General features: G+C 62.9%; 2 protein-coding genes and 1 long non-coding RNA gene across 12 annotated transcripts; 1 reads left to right on the top strand and 2 right to left on the bottom strand.

Moving 5' to 3' along the window:
* The first annotated feature begins 167 nt into the window (after positions 1–167).
* AKT2 (AKT serine/threonine kinase 2) lies at positions 168–10,280 on the top strand. Of its 3 annotated transcripts, none has more exons than XM_068424858.1 (14): positions 168–340; positions 3,416–3,550; positions 4,637–4,765; positions 4,939–5,050; positions 5,245–5,398; positions 5,621–5,752; positions 6,135–6,200; positions 6,352–6,420; positions 7,021–7,143; positions 7,617–7,745; positions 7,978–8,192; positions 8,270–8,357; positions 8,450–8,552; positions 8,845–10,280. In XM_068424858.1, exons 2-14 carry the CDS (start codon positions 3,505–3,507, stop codon positions 8,922–8,924), a joined length of 1,446 nt encoding a protein of 481 aa, XP_068280959.1. In that variant the 5' UTR covers positions 168–340; positions 3,416–3,504; the 3' UTR covers positions 8,925–10,280. The 3 variants fall into 3 exon arrangements, with proteins under 3 accessions (XP_068280959.1, XP_068280958.1, XP_068280960.1); XM_068424857.1 differs by having other exon boundaries at positions 3,416–3,559; XM_068424859.1 differs by lacking the exons at positions 168–340; positions 3,416–3,550 and adding an exon at positions 4,142–4,227.
* On the bottom strand, positions 1,863–8,957 carry LOC137677541 (uncharacterized). The gene is made up of 2 exons (XR_011050288.1): positions 5,208–8,957; positions 1,863–5,074 (listed from the first exon to the last, which is right to left on the bottom strand). It is a non-coding gene; the product is annotated as an uncharacterized lncRNA (long non-coding RNA).
* QPCTL (glutaminyl-peptide cyclotransferase like) lies at positions 9,174–13,296 on the bottom strand. Of its 8 annotated transcripts, none has more exons than XM_068424850.1 (7): positions 13,090–13,296; positions 12,332–12,493; positions 11,951–12,238; positions 11,527–11,679; positions 11,217–11,316; positions 10,869–10,980; positions 10,137–10,732 (listed from the first exon to the last, which is right to left on the bottom strand). In XM_068424850.1, exons 1-7 carry the CDS (start codon positions 13,294–13,296, stop codon positions 10,228–10,230), a joined length of 1,527 nt encoding a protein of 508 aa, XP_068280951.1. In that variant the 3' UTR covers positions 10,137–10,227. The 8 variants fall into 8 exon arrangements, with proteins under 8 accessions (XP_068280952.1, XP_068280949.1, XP_068280950.1 ...); XM_068424852.1 differs by having other exon boundaries at positions 10,487–10,732; positions 10,869–10,985; XM_068424853.1 differs by having other exon boundaries at positions 10,487–10,732; positions 10,869–10,985; positions 12,332–12,472.
* Positions 13,297–14,202: the final 906 nt, after the last annotated feature.

Below are 14,202 nucleotides of genomic sequence, written 5' to 3'. Positions count from 1 at the left end.
GAGCGGCGCGTGCGCCTCCGGAGGCGGCGCGGCCCCCGCCCCCCGCGCAGGCGCGCTGCTCCCCCGGCGCATGCGCAGTGGGAGGAGGCGGCACGGCGCCTGCGCAGTGCGGCCCCGCGGAGGCGAGCGGGGTCCTTCCCCCGCCGGCCCCCATCGCCCCCCCCCCCCCCCCCCCGACCTCCTCCCCGTCCGTCCCCGCTTCCTGCGTGCGTGGGCCCGGGGCGGGCGCGGCTTCCGGGAACGCGGGCGCTGGCGGGGCTGATAAGGCGGAGCGCGGGGAAGCCCTACCGCTACCGGGATGAGCGGCGACGACCGGCCGGGCCTACGGCGTCCATGACAGGTGAGGAGCTGGCCTTGCTTTCCACCCCCGCACCCCCCCCCCCCCCCCACCTCGCGTCGCGCAATGGGCTCGCTCGCCCGCTGGGCGCCGCGCGGAACGCACCACCCGCGCCCCTCCGCCAGGGGTGCGCGGCGCCGCCCCCGCCTCGCGCCGCCGAATGGACCCGCCCGCCTCTTGAGGGGCGCCGCGGGGACCGCACCACCTACGGAGGTGGGGGGGAGCGCCCCCCCCACCATGGCCCCGCGATGCGTCCGCTCGCCGTGGGACGGGGGGGATGCTGCGGGGAGCGAACCACTCGCTGCTGGGGGCGGGGGGGGGGGCGGAGCTGCAGTGGGGGGCTGAGCTGCTCTGGGGGGACCTTACAGTGTGAGGGGGGCTCTGTCCTGGGGGTGACTGGGTTGGGGGAGTCTGTGCAGGCTGGGGTCCCTGAGAAGGGGGGGCCGTGGCAGGCCTGGGGGGCCCGTCCCAGGGGGCTGGGGGGGCCCTGGCAGGCTTAGGGGAGCCTCTTCCAGGGGGCTGAGATGCGGAGGCTTGCGGGGCTCCTTTTGGGCCCGTGGGGTTTGATGGTTGTCTTGCACTGGGGAGGGAGCGGCTCCGCCATGGGAGAACAGGATTTGGGGGCTCTCAGGCTGGATCAACTGAGCTCAGCAGGCGGGATCATTCCTGCTGGGTGGTGGGGCTGTGCTGGGGCCCCCCCAGTACGCCCCGCAGAGAGGAGCAGCAGTACTGGGGGACCCATCCGCCTCCCCAGCCACCCCCTGAGTGAGCCCAGCCGAGGGCTCTGCCTCCATGTAAGTAACAACCGCCGCCACCTGCCCAGCTCTGCAGCAGTGGGGGTACCCAGCACCCCCCCATGCCTCCGGAGGAGGGGGCTCAGGCCACACTGTCCCTGTGGCTTTTGGCACTGGCACCGTTCAAACCTCTGCAAGCTCCTCGCCGCTCCTTCTGGGACAGGATGCACGCCGCCACACTTCGAGATGCAGATCTTTTACCGCGCCGCTTCACAGCCTGTTTAAAGTCTCTTGAATGTGCCTGAGGTGGGGCTTTTTTGGTGTTTTTTTTAATCACCGCTTTTTGGTGCGTGCCTGGAAACCTCTCGCACAGCATCTGCGGGGCTGTCAGGATCCCTCGGTGGCGGATACAATCCCCGTCCGTCGTCAGAAATAACCGTAACGACCAGGGCTCAGAGGATGTGTCTCACGACCACGGCTCATTCACACTCTTAGTTAGCCATCAGGATCGTATTAAAAATCCTCTGGTGCTTGCGAAGATGAGGAGGGGACCGTGACAGGGTTTGATGCTTCAAGCAGCCGGCAGTTCCCGAATCACGATTCTCCTGCTGTCGTAATTATTCGTAGACACACCCAAACATGAACAATCCGGGTTGTTTTTTTTTTAAACCAACACCATTTTTGTTTGTATTGCTATTGAAGGACGACTCGGTGTCGGATCAGAGAAGGCTGCAGGCTCTGGGTTCGAGAGCCTCGCCGTCCCGCGCTTTGCACAAAAATATAATCAAAGGTCAGGTACAACCAATAGAAGGCTTTTAATTCTAGCTGGGGTAATTAGCGTGGCATAGAAACAAGCCCTGGATGCAAATGAGCGATGCCCAGGCCTCACCGAAAACATCTTCGCTCCGCCGCTGGGTTCGAAGGCTCGTCACATCCTGACAGTGTTTTACCTGGCTCCGATGCTGTGGATGCACTGGATCCTCTGCTGTGCCGAAGCTCGGACGCAGGATGAGCCGATCCCGAGATCCTGCAACCTCCAGCCTTGTCAAACAGCTCATTTAGGAGCTGTTTCTCATAATTTGGGGGATTTTTTAATTAAAGCCTATTGTGATCTCGCTTGCATCCGCAGACCGGATCCCTCATGGGACGCTTGTAGTAGGCTCAGCCTCTCTCGGCCAGCTCCAAAATTAATTAGAGCCCTTTTCTGCAGCAAGCTTTTTATTTCCTTTTTAATTATCATCGATGAGCTCTTTGCCAGATCCTGTCCAGGAGCAGATCCCTCCAGAGATCAACCCTTCAGCAGCTGGAGAAACGTTAGCATCGTGCACTGCCAGGTCCTGCCTGTATTTGTTCTGCCCGAATTTCCTGGCTGCCTCTCCCCCGTCCTTGCCCGCTGCTGGGCGAGCAGAGTCCCCCCAGTCCTTCTTCCCGTCTGGGATCGCAGGAGCATCCTGGGATGCTTGTGGGGCCGGGGGAGGAGTTCCCATTGGGAAGGCACGGGCAGATTTATGGGAGCGAGGAAGAGAAATTATTTCCCTTCTGCCCACCGTGCTTCCCTTTGGAAACCCCCTCGTCCCCACAGCGGGGGGAGCTGTAAAGGTGAGATCGGAGGTTTTAAACGTAGGCTGGAGGTTTGCGAGTTAGGCAGGCACTGGGATTGATCCAGAGGGATTGGAGGGGAGTGGGAGCTCCGTCGGGATAACACTGTGTCAGGAGAATTCGTCTCGCGCTGCTCCAGCTCTCGCCTTGCTTCGGATGCAGCTGGAAAACCCCAAACCCTTGTGCCCAGCCATAAGTTTATGGGGTTGGGTTTTATTTTACCCTGATTAAAGCCAGGGTATGGCGCGGCAAGCCCAAGGTGACTTTGGGGAAACCCAAGGTGGGGACAGTCCCCTCTGGCTGCCGCCGGGATGTGGCACGTCCCCTTGTCCCGCTGCCTGCCGTCGCCCGGCGCGGCGGGATTTTGGAGCCCAGGGAGTTAATCCTGTCAGGTGACACCGATTAATTTTTCTCTAGCTGTTTGTTTTGCAAGGGACCGTGCCCCCCGTGAGCTTGTCCAGCCCTCCCGAGGCTTTTCAATCCCTTGTCGTGCAGCAGCCAGGTTAAAGGACGATGCTGACAAACCTGCTTCATCCCGGCATCTCCAGGTCTGCAGGGCTGCCACGCTGATTTGTAATTTTGGAGGTTTTGGGTTTTTTTTTGAAACTGGTGCAGCGGGGGAGTTTTTAATCAGCACGTGAGGGTGGCTTCATGCTGAAACCGGCTGCTTCCCCTCGAGGGAGGGGAAAGAAAAGCGTGGTGAGCTTTGCCAGCTTTCTCTGAGCATCTTTCTCTTCTCCCACAGGTCGTCTCTGCTCCTCCTGCAGCCGCCGCCGGCGTTAGCCGCGTCCCCGGTCCTGCGACAGAGAGGGTGGTAGAGCCCGCGGCACCACCATGAACGAAGTGTCAGTCGTGAAGGAGGGCTGGCTGCACAAGAGAGGTGAGGGAGGTGAGCTGGGGAGCCGGCTCAGTGGCAGTGGCATCCCTCCAAGGCCGGGTCACCGCAGGGAATCCAGTGCTGCAGCTGCCGCTGGGAAAGGAGAGCTCCGGTTTCCAGTTACCGGCGATTTTAACCTTTCCCCACCGCAAACACAGGGGGGTCTCTGCTTCCCCTCGCCCCGAAAGGGGGCATGAGGCACCTTGGCACCGCAGGGCATCCCAAACCCTGCTGCTGCCTTCCCCTTTTAGCTTCCTGCTGCTCCTGGCTCAGCTCGGCAGCTCTCCTGGCAGGCAGCAACGCCGCTTCGCTGGCGTTCGGTCTGTGCCACAAGCAAATCCTCCAGCAGCATCGTTTTTAGTTGCTTGCCCTGTTGGGAAGCTGGAGGACGACCCGAACATCTCCCCACAGACCCTCTAACCCAGTTTGCCAAGCCACCTGCCGCTGTGGCCCTGCAGTGAGACCCCCAGCCAGCCCTTTTATTTTTAGCCGTACATGGGGAACGTCAAAGCATTCTAGCAGCTGTGCGTGTGGGGTTTTATTTTTAGACCCATTGAAGGTGGCTCTTATTTTTCCTTCCCTTACTGAGGGCGGTTTGCAAGGAGAGCAGGCGTGAAAGCCAGCCGCCTCCAGCCACCTTTCTCCCTCTGGCAGCCCAGCTGGATCTCTGTGTCCAGGAGGTTCGTGGATTCCTCCTTCTTCCAGGCAAATACAGCTGGAGAGAGGGAAGCCAGAGCCTCCCTCCGATGCTGTTTCTTTATCCGGAGCTGCCGAGGCTGCTTCGGGTGAATTTCAGAGCTGCCGGGGGAAGCATGAAGCTTTTTTTGTGCCGTGTTCCCTCAGAGCGAGTATGTTTTAGGCTAACCCGCTGCTCACACCTCTCCTAAATTACAGCAGCCGGATGCTTTTTGCAAGAGCTTCTCCGAAGCAGCTCCTAGAAACAGCCTGAAGGAAAACATCTGATTAATTTTCCATCTATGAGGGGTCCTTCTGCTGTTTAATTTTCCACCTCGGCAACGGGACAACCCCACGAGGGGTCCTTCCCTGAAAACCCATGCGCCACCCCTTGCACCCCCTCCTCTCTTGCAGGTGAATACATCAAAACGTGGCGTCCCCGGTATTTCCTGCTGAAAAGTGACGGCTCCTTCATCGGCTACAAGGAACGGCCAGAGACGTCCGACCACAGCTTGCCGCCTCTGAATAACTTCTCAGTAGCAGGTATTCGGCGTGGTAGTCGGCGTGGGTGGCTTCAGGGCTGTCTGCGGTCATGAGCTGGCGTTGGGCAAGGTGTCTTCATCCCCGATGCCATTAGGGAAGGTTTTGGGATGAGAATGTTTGATCCCAAACCATCCTTTTCCTTTTTTTTTTGATTTATTTTTTAACCTTTGCAGAGTGCCAGCTGATGAAGACTGAGCGGCCTCGGCCCAACACCTTCGTCATCCGATGCTTGCAGTGGACAACAGTCATCGAGAGGACCTTCCATGTGGACTCTCCCGAAGAGCGGTAGGCGCGCAGGACGGCCCCTTCCTTTGGGAATCCGGGATAAATAGCACGTTGCGTTGATCCTAGATGGAGGAGAGCCCCAAAATCTCCGGGCTGTGACTCCCATCTGCCTGCAAAGGCTGGGAAGGTGGGCACAGCCCCCCTTGGTGACCCTCACCATCTCCCTGTGCTGACAATCCCCTTTTTCTCCGTAGCGAGGAGTGGATGCGAGCCATCCAGACGGTAGCAAACAGCCTGAAGAACCAGGAACCAGAGGTGGATACAATGGATTACAAGTGCGGATCTCCTAACGACAGCACCGGCGCCGAGGAGATGGAGGTGGCCGTCAGCAAAACCCGCGCCAAGGCTGTAAGTTGCCCCCGACATGGCACCGTCTCCTGACACAAGTGGGATTGTGATGGATTGGGACCACCGAGCAATGAGGGAGGTTTACAGGATAAACCTCATCCCCGTGGTGTCCGCTGTCACCAGGATAATTGTGGGCGAAATAGCTCGGAAAAGCCTTTCCCATCCCGGATCCCGCTTACCCACGCTGCAGACTCTCACCTCTGTTTCTGGGTTTTTCTCCAGACCATGAACGATTTCGATTACCTGAAGCTCCTGGGAAAGGGCACTTTTGGCAAAGTCATCTTGGTGCGGGAAAAGGCCACCGGCCGCTATTACGCCATGAAAATCCTGCGGAAGGAGGTCATCATTGCGAAGGTACGCGCCGAGCCCCCGTGGAGGGTGAGGGAAAGAGTCGGGAGCCGGCGGGGCTTAGGGGATCATAGAAGCGTAGAATAGTTTGGGTTGGAAGGGACCTTTAAAGGTCACCTAGGCCACCCCCCCGCCGTTGGGATGGATTTCAAAATGCGCCTCCAAAGCTGCCGAGCGATGGCCGGCTCCTGCCGTGCTCTAAGTGCTGCGGGATCCCGGGAATTATCCTTATTTCACAACGCCCCCGAGGACGAAAACAGGGTGGAGGTTGGCGCTTCGAGCTCCCATCCTTGTCTTTTTTCTGGGAATAGTTTGCAACGGGGAAAAATCTCTGATTTTCCAGAAACGATGGGGGATAAACGGCGCTTAATTTCTCCTCCCTTTGCAGGACGAGGTGGCACACACCGTTACGGAGAGCCGGGTGCTGCAGAACACCAGGCACCCCTTCCTCACCGTAAGTACGGCTGGTGGCAGCGAGGGAGCAAAGGGGCAGCACGCTGGGATGCCCGGCGCACCCCAGAACAACCCTTCCCTTCCCCTCTCTGCCTCCTCTGGAAGCGCAGAGCCCCACAGCTTCTGCAAGACCTTTTTTCCCCTTCTTGCAGGCACTGAAATACGCTTTTCAGACAAACGACCGGCTGTGCTTCGTCATGGAGTACGCCAACGGCGGAGAGGTGGGAGCTTAAGACCTGGCGCTTCCCTTGGGGCTTGGAAGGATCTTGTCCACGTGTTAAATCGCTGTTTTCAGCTTGTTAGCAGACAATTTATTCCACAGTCTCCCCTCAGCGCGTGTTTTGGGAGGTAGAGCACGTGGCTTGCCTCTTGCCCGAGCTTTCCTGGCTCTTCGCTCACCTTCCTCACGCTTGATATCGCAGCGAGGCCGTTGCGTGCATGAAACAACTGTCCGGGGCCCCTGGGGCCCTCCTCCTCCTCACCCGGGCAGCTGCGGACACGGCAGCGCCTCCAGCCATCGCTGGCTCCGTTACCTGCCACCCTGCGCTCGCGTCCAGCTCCGTTTCTCCCCCCCAGCACGCTTTCCTTGCGAGGGGGAAGGCAGCCGGTGGCACAGCCCCTCTCGCGGACAGCACCCGGCGGCGTTTCCCCCCCGCTCCCGCGGCAGAGCAGACGAGGGGGCCGTCAATATTTTGACCGCTCAAAGCGAGGAGCTTAGGACACATATGACCGCATTAGCTGCGTGCTGAGTGATTAACCCGGGTCTCACTGGTTTTTTTAAGGCTTGTTGATCCAGCTGTTCTTTTTTCCTTTCCCTCAAGCTGTTTTTCCACCTCTCAAGAGAACGCGTGTTCACGGAGGACCGAGCCCGTTTCTACGGCGCAGAAATAGTCTCCGCGCTGGAGTACCTGCACTCCCGGGACGTGGTGTACAGGGACATTAAGGTACCAGCCCGGCGGCAGCGGCGTCCATAAGCGGTGCCTTCACCCCGTCTTAGTGCTGACGCAATTTTAATCTTCCTGGGCTTGTGTTTGGGGGTGTGGAGTCGCTCCCACCTCCCCTGAAAATCACCCTGAGGGGCCTCGAAGGGTTCCAGCCGGCAGAGCGTCGCGCTGGGTTGAGGCGAGCCGCCTCTCCCCGCTCACTGTGCGCGGCAAGGAGCCGCTCTCCGCCCGGGGCTGGGGGTGTTTCCATACATGTCGTTGCAGGAGGGAGGGTGGGAGCTCGGCTTCAGCAGGGAGAGCTTGAACCTGCCCTGCGGGGAGCTGTTGCCCTCGACCCCATCCCGTGGCAATGGATCAAGACCCCAACCATCCAACGAAGCCTTTTGAGGAGCAGCGTCCCGCTCCTGCGCTCCTGACTTCGCTCAGCTCCAAACCTTTTCTCCCACCTCTCTGCTTTTTTTGTTTTTTACCAGCTGGAAAACCTGATGCTGGACAAGGACGGCCACATCAAAATCACCGACTTCGGGCTCTGCAAGGAAGGCATCACGGATGGAGCCACCATGAAGACGTTCTGTGGCACTCCCGAGTACCTGGCTCCAGAGGTACCCAAAGCGTTCCTGCAGCCAGGCTTTCCTCGGAACTTGTGCCAAAGAGGTTTTTCTGTGGAGGTTATTGCCAGAGTCCGAGATGGCAGTGGTTCAGCGGGGGCTTTTCCAAACGCTTGGGTTGCAGGAGTGGTTTTTTTCAAGAATGGGTTTCCTTTCTCCCTCCTCGTGTTTCTGCCTGGCTCTTCGGCTTCATCAGCACCATCCTCTCCATCTTCTCCCCGCGCAGGTTCTGGAGGACAACGATTACGGCCGCGCCGTGGACTGGTGGGGCCTGGGGGTTGTCATGTACGAGATGATGTGCGGTCGCCTCCCCTTCTACAACCAGGACCATGAACGCCTCTTCGAGCTGATCCTCATGGAGGAGATCCGCTTCCCTCGTACCCTCAGCCCCGAGGCCAAATCCTTGCTGGCCGGGCTGCTCAAGAAGGATCCCAAACAGAGGTGAGGGTCTGCTGGGGATGGACGGGGGGGACTGCGGTGCTGCTGACCGTTCTGGACGTGCTTCTCTGTGCCCGCAGGCTTGGCGGAGGTCCCAGTGACGCCAAGGAGGTGATGGAGCATCGCTTCTTCGCCCCCATCAACTGGCAGGACGTAGTTCAGAAGAAGGTAGGAAGGGAAAGGAGCGCTTTGAGGGGGTGAAGGGGCAGGCGGGTGCTTGGCACGCTGTGGGCGAGCAGATTTCTCCTGGTCTTCGTCAGCTGGTCCCACCATTCAAGCCTCAAGTGACGTCCGAGATCGACACACGTTATTTCGATGACGAGTTCACTGCCCAATCCATCACCATCACCCCGCCGGATCGCTGTAAGTGCCAACGCCACCCAGAAATGGGAACCTCCTCACCTGTACCCCTTCCTCTCGTGCAACCTCATTTTCCTGTCACCGTCGTGGTGGCGGGTGTCACCTGAGGGGCTGGTGGCATTGCTGTCACACCTCTACAAAAGCTCAGGGTCCCTCTTGCTGCCCTGGAGGGGTCTTGGGCAGCTTTGGTGGCATCTCTTCTGCGGGAGGGAGCGGGGAAGCTCATGAACGCACCAGGGAGGCTTCTGCAGCGTCTCCCTCACCCTCAACCCCTTCCCTGTCCCCGGCTTTGCAGATGACAACATGGGCTCCTTGGAGAACGACCAGCGGACGCACTTCCCCCAGTTCTCCTACTCCGCCAGCATACGGGAATAACCAGCAGCAGCGGGATTCGGCCTCCGAGGAGGAGGAGGCTCTGGGGGGGGGTTCACTCACGGCGGGGGGCATTTCTCCTCCATGCCCGGCAGAAGCGGGGCGGGACGCTGCGGTTCACCGGCGTCGCACTGCGGCGCCTTCCGGAAGCCATACCCCGACCAAGTGCTCTTGCTCTGCGGCTCCCGCTGGCACCGAGCTGTGTCTCCTGCCCCTGGCCTAGGACTGCTTTGATTTTAATTATTATTTTTATTTTTTGAACTCCTAGAAGTGCTCGCAGCTTTTTAAACCAACCCCCCTCTTCCCCACAACCCTGGCTTTGACCCCCTGGCAGCTCAGCCAGCCCTCTGCCCAGTAAAACCCGCTGCTCCCAGTTGGGGAGAAGCTGTTTCAACAGCAGAAGGGAGCGGGGGGAAAAAAAAAACAACACCCACCCTGTGGCCAGGATCTGATGCTGGCTGCCCCGAGGAGGGGGGGACAACAGGGCCGGACCCCCTGACAGCATGGGGGCACATCTCAGCCCCTCAGATCCTCCCGGCTCTGCTTTGAACTGGGCCTGCAGTGACCGAAAACCAGCTGTACCCCCAAATCGGCGCCTCGGCGGAGGGGAGCGCCTCGCCTCGGGGGCCAGCGTGGCGCCAAGGAAAACGCGATCCTGAAAGCAATAGTTTGGCTTCTCCAGTGCCTTAAAGCCCGGAGCCGCGGTGACAGCGGGCTCGGTGACACCAGCCCCATCCTCTGACGTCCTCGGTGGGCGATGGCGTCACCAGAACCAGCAGCAGCCTCTGGTGCGGTGGTGCAGAGGGACGGGGCTTTCGCCACTGCACCGCCAGCTTGACCTCCCCGGCTGCTGGCGGCGGGACCGGGTGTCTTCCGGCGCGCACCGTTGCCGATGGATCCACACCTGACGGACGCTTTGGGGATGCCTTTCGGTGGAGGCCACTGTCCCCAGGGCTGTTGGCTCCAGACCCCGCTGGCACGGCACTGGTGGGTTCGGGGAGCGGCGCCTTCACCGCGGCACCTGCACCCCCAAGCTGGACTCGCTACCCGGCGTCTCCTGGCGCCGCTGACACCGGGGCCACAGCTTGGAGGTAGGAATTTGGCACCTGGTGCTGCTTCTCCGCAGGGAGGAACCAAGAAAAGTCACTTTTTCTTACTTAGCTCCTCGTTGCCCAAATTCAGTTGAATTAACTTAAAACTACTGGAGCAGGGCAGGGGGTAGGAGACCCCCCCACCCTCAACAAGGCAGTAGTGGGGGGGGTGGCCCGGCATTCCCGGCGCCACGGCAGTGGCCGGCCGGCAGCTCTCACCTGCCCTTGTGTTTGTACGGTACAAGCAATAAAATGGGGTTTTTTTGTTTGTTTTTTTCTTTTTTTGGAGGAATCAGGATCTTGGGGCAGAGGAAGGGGAGACTGAGGGGGCCCAGCTGCTCCAGCTGATCCCCCAAGGCCTGAATAGTGCTCCTGGGGTCCCCGGTCACCCCAATAGTGCTCTCTGGGATCGCTCTTAATGTGTCCCCGTCCCCAGAGATGGCCCTGTGGCAGGTGATGGCACAGGACACAGCATCGGTCACCAAGCACTTTACTGGTGGCTCCCAGCACAGCCCAGGGCTGCCCCGAGTCCCTGGGGGGCTCAGGCTGGGGGTGACGGGGCCGGCAGCGGGACTCAGAGCTGCAGGAACTCGGCCACGAACGCGACCAGGATCTTGCACAGGTCCTCCACGGTGGGGGGGTGCAGGTTCTCCTCTGTGTCCTCGAGGGTGTGCCACACGTGTGGGAAGGGCAGGGGGATGAGGTGCAGCACAGGGACACCTGCAGGGACACGGGCAGTGGGTGGACGTGTCCCCATCGGACCCCAGCTGTCCACCCTGCTCCTCGGCCCAGCCCTGCGGTGTGGGGACACGGGGATGGTGCGTCCGAGGGGATCGGGGGTAGTTGGGGATGTCACCTCGCTGGAGGAAGGGGACGTGGTCGTCCTCGACGGGTCCTGGGGCTGGGCTGAGGCGGAAGAAGGGCTGGTCCTGGGGGAGGGTGTGCAGCAGCCCCAGACGCCGCAGCCGCTGCTCTGCGCCGGGGAGGCACAACCTCCTGTGACACCCCCAGCCTCCTCCGTGTCCCCATCCCTGCCCCTCGCCCCCATCCTGTCCCCACTTCCATCCCTGTCCCAACCCTGTGTCCCACCTTGTCCCTCTCCATGTCCCCACCCGATCCCATCCCCATCACCATGTCCCATCCCCAGCCCTGTCCCTACCCCATCCCCTTGTCCCCACCCTGTCCCCTTGTCCCTGTGTCCCACCAATGGCAACGAGGCGCAGGAACCAGTGATGGGTGCGGGGGAAGTGGCTGTGGATGGCGGGGTGGCGGGCGCCCAGCAAGTCCAGCAGCACCAGCAGGCTCTGGGGACACCAGCATGGCCGTGAGGACACCAGCACAGGCACAGGGACACCACAGTGCCACCGCTCTCAGATGCCATGGGACTGTCCCAGCTGGGCCAACGCCATGTCACCACACTGGGGTGCCACCAGACCACCCCACTGCAGTGCTACCACCCTTGGGTGCCACCAGACACACCCCCCCACACCCCTGTGGGGCTGGGTGCCACTCACCATGGCGGTGATCTGGGTGCCGCGGGGCCCGTGGCGGGTGGTGGCCATACGCTCTGCCAGGTGCCGGGCGCCATAGAGGGAGTCGGTGTCGCTCCAGTCCCCGAAGGCCTCCTCCCCGTCCAGGAACAGCAGCTGCAGCGTCACCTCAGCGCCCTGCTGGGACCACGGCGTCCAGGGCGGGACCCAGGTATCGGGGTGGGGGGGTGGCCAAGTAGCCTGGGGGGGGCGACCCAGGTGGCCCGGGGCAGGAAGGACACAGGTGTCTTGGGTAGGGAGGGATCAGGAGGGACCCAGGTGTCCCAGGGGGGAGGTCGGGAGGGACTTGGATGTCTGTGGGAGGGGTCCAGGGGGGACCCTGGCATCAGGGGGAGACCCAGGAGTCCCGGGAGGGGTGGTCCGTGCCCTGGGGCCGACCGTCACCCACCCTGTCCTTGGCGTGCCGCAGGGGCCGGTCGAGAGCAGCTGCCAGCTCCAGGAGGATGGCGCAGGGCACAGCCGAATCGGTGGCCCCCAAAAAGTGCCGCTGGCCAGGACCGGGGGGCAAAACCTTGGTGTCATAGTGACAGGCGAGGACCAGGCGGCGGGGGGCGGCGGGGGCCACCGTGGCCACCACGTTGGTGAAGGTCACCAGTCCCCGGGGAGTCGCCGCTTCGAAGGCGTCGAGCTCCAGGTGCCAGGCGGCCCCCAGGGCACTCAGGTGCCCCATGATGTGCTGTGGGGACGGGGACAGCGGTGAGGGGCACAGCGGCACCCAAGGGTGGGTGCGGTGGCACCCGGCGGGGAGGGGGGGGTATGGGGGTCTTACCTGGCGGGCGGCGCGGCTCCCGGGCCCCCCCGGCACCCGCTCCCGCAAGAGGGGCCGCAGGAAGGTGTCCCGCAGGCGGGTGGGATCCAGCCACCCCAGCAGCGCCCGTAGAGCCTGTTCCGAGGGAGGGCCGGGGGGGGGCTGGGGGGGCTGTGTCAGTGTCTGGGGGGGGTCGGGGTCCCCGATGGTGGGGTCTCACTGGCTTGAGGAGGGGGCTGAGGGCCTTGGGGGATGTTGGGGGGCCCCGAGGAGGGCTGGGACCTCCCCCCCGGGGGGTCTGAGAGGCCCTGGGCAGGGCTCTGGAGGCCCTTTGGGATGTTGGGGCTCCCTGGAGGGGTCTGGGGTGCCCATGGATGCATTGAGTGGTCCTGTGATGGGAGCTGGGGGGTCCTGGGGGGCTTGGAGGGGGCTGAGGGCCCTGGGGGACGTTGGGGGGGGGCTCTTGGAGGGGTCTGGGGTGCCCATGGATGCACTGATGGGCTCTAGGGGGCCCTGGGGGTCTTGGAGGAGGCTGCGGGCCCGGGGGGGGGGGGTCTGGGTGCCCCGGGATCCATTGGGTGCCCCCATGAGGGGGTCTGGGGGACCCCAGGGGATTGGGGGGGTCCTGAGAGGGGCTGGGACCCCGGGGGAGGTCGGGGGTGTCCCCATGGGGTCTGGGGCCTCCCGGAGACAGCGGGGAAATGGCGAGCACCCCCTCCCCGGGACCCACCGCGATCCCCCACCCCGGGACCCCCCTCCCCGGCCCTCCCCCTGCTCACCGGGCCAGCGTCCCGTTCCCCGCCGGGCCAGGCGACGTAGAGGAGGGCGGCGGCAGCCGCCAGGGCCAGGAGCGGCAGCAGCGGCCGGGGGCAGCGGCGGGACGGCGGGCAGAGCCCGGGGCCCGGCACCGGCACCGGCAGCGGGGCGGCACCGGGCCCCGAACCCGCGGGCCGGGCCCGGCGGGAGCCACCGGCGCCCTTCCGCATGGCGGGGGGCGGGGCCTCCGGGGAGGGGCGGGGCCTCGGCGGGGGCGGGGCCGCGGGGGTCAGCCGGGACACGAGGACGCCGCTGATAGGGCGCGGGGCGGGGCTTGCGCGACAGGCCACGCCCCCTCCCGCGCGGCGACCGCAGGCGCGTGTGTGCGGACCCCCAGCCGAGACGTGACGTCACTCAAGGTGTGATGTCACCACAGATGTCACCTGGGGGGGGGGCATCGCTCCATGGGGACGTTACCTCAACCTGAGACGTCATCCTGGATGGGGCCATCACCGGCACCGGGGGGGTCACCCTGGGTGGGGGCGTCACCCAGAGGGGGGCCACCACCTTCCACGGGGCTGACGTCACCTTCTATGGGGCCACCGCCCTCCGCAGGGCCATCAGCCCAGCTGGGGTCATTGCCACGGGGCCACCATCTGCCATGGGGCCATCAACGTTCTTGGGGCCATCAGCCCAGCTGGGGTCTTTGCCACGAGGCCAGTAGCCTCCACAGGGCTGATGTCACCTTCCATGGGGCCACCACCTTTCATTGGGCCTTCAGCCCGCATGGGGCCACCACTGTCCATGGGGCCATCAGCCCAGCTGGGGTCATCGCCACGGGGCCACCATCCGCCATGAGGCCATCACCGTTCTTGGGGCCATCAGCCCAGCTGGGGTCCTTGCCATGAGGCCAGCACCCTCCACAGGGCTAATGTCACCTTCCATGGGGCCACCACCTTTCATTGGGCCTTCAGCCCGCATGGGGCCACCACTCTCCATGGGGCCACCACCCCCCACGGGGCTGACGTCACCTTCCACGGGGCCACCACCCTCCATGGGGCCATCAGCCCAGCTGGGGTCATTGCCATGGGGCCACCATCTGCCATGGGGCCATCACCCTCCACGGGGCCAGCCCC

The sequence above is a fragment of the Nyctibius grandis genome, unplaced genomic scaffold (assembly GCF_013368605.1).
Source record: "Nyctibius grandis isolate bNycGra1 unplaced genomic scaffold, bNycGra1.pri scaffold_91_arrow_ctg1, whole genome shotgun sequence".
NCBI lineage: Eukaryota > Metazoa > Chordata > Aves > Nyctibiiformes > Nyctibiidae > Nyctibius > Nyctibius grandis.
This window is presented reverse-complemented; position numbering and strand designations above follow the sequence as displayed.

Bases quoted from the DNA above. Each gene is read 5' to 3' on its own strand.
- AKT2 (XM_068424857.1), top strand. From the start codon at position 3,505: ATGAACGAAGTGTCAGTCGTGAAGGAGGGCTGGCTGCACAAGAGAGGT. The intron at 5,399-5,620 runs GTAAGTTGCCCC...GTTTTTCTCCAG, and splicing joins GCAAAACCCGCGCCAAGGCT to ACCATGAACGATTTCGATTA. The intron at 5,753-6,134 runs GTACGCGCCGAG...CTCCCTTTGCAG, and splicing joins AGGAGGTCATCATTGCGAAG to GACGAGGTGGCACACACCGT.
- QPCTL (XM_068424848.1), bottom strand. From the start codon at position 13,296: ATGCGGAAGGGCGCCGGTGGCTCCCGCCGGGCCCGGCCCGCGGGTTCG. The intron at 10,986-11,526 runs GTGAGTGGCACC...TCCCCGGCGCAG, and splicing joins GCACCCAGATCACCGCCATG to AGCAGCGGCTGCGGCGTCTG. The intron at 10,733-10,868 runs GTGACATCCCCA...GTGTCCCTGCAG, and splicing joins CGTCCCCTTCCTCCAGCGAG to GTGTCCCTGTGCTGCACCTC.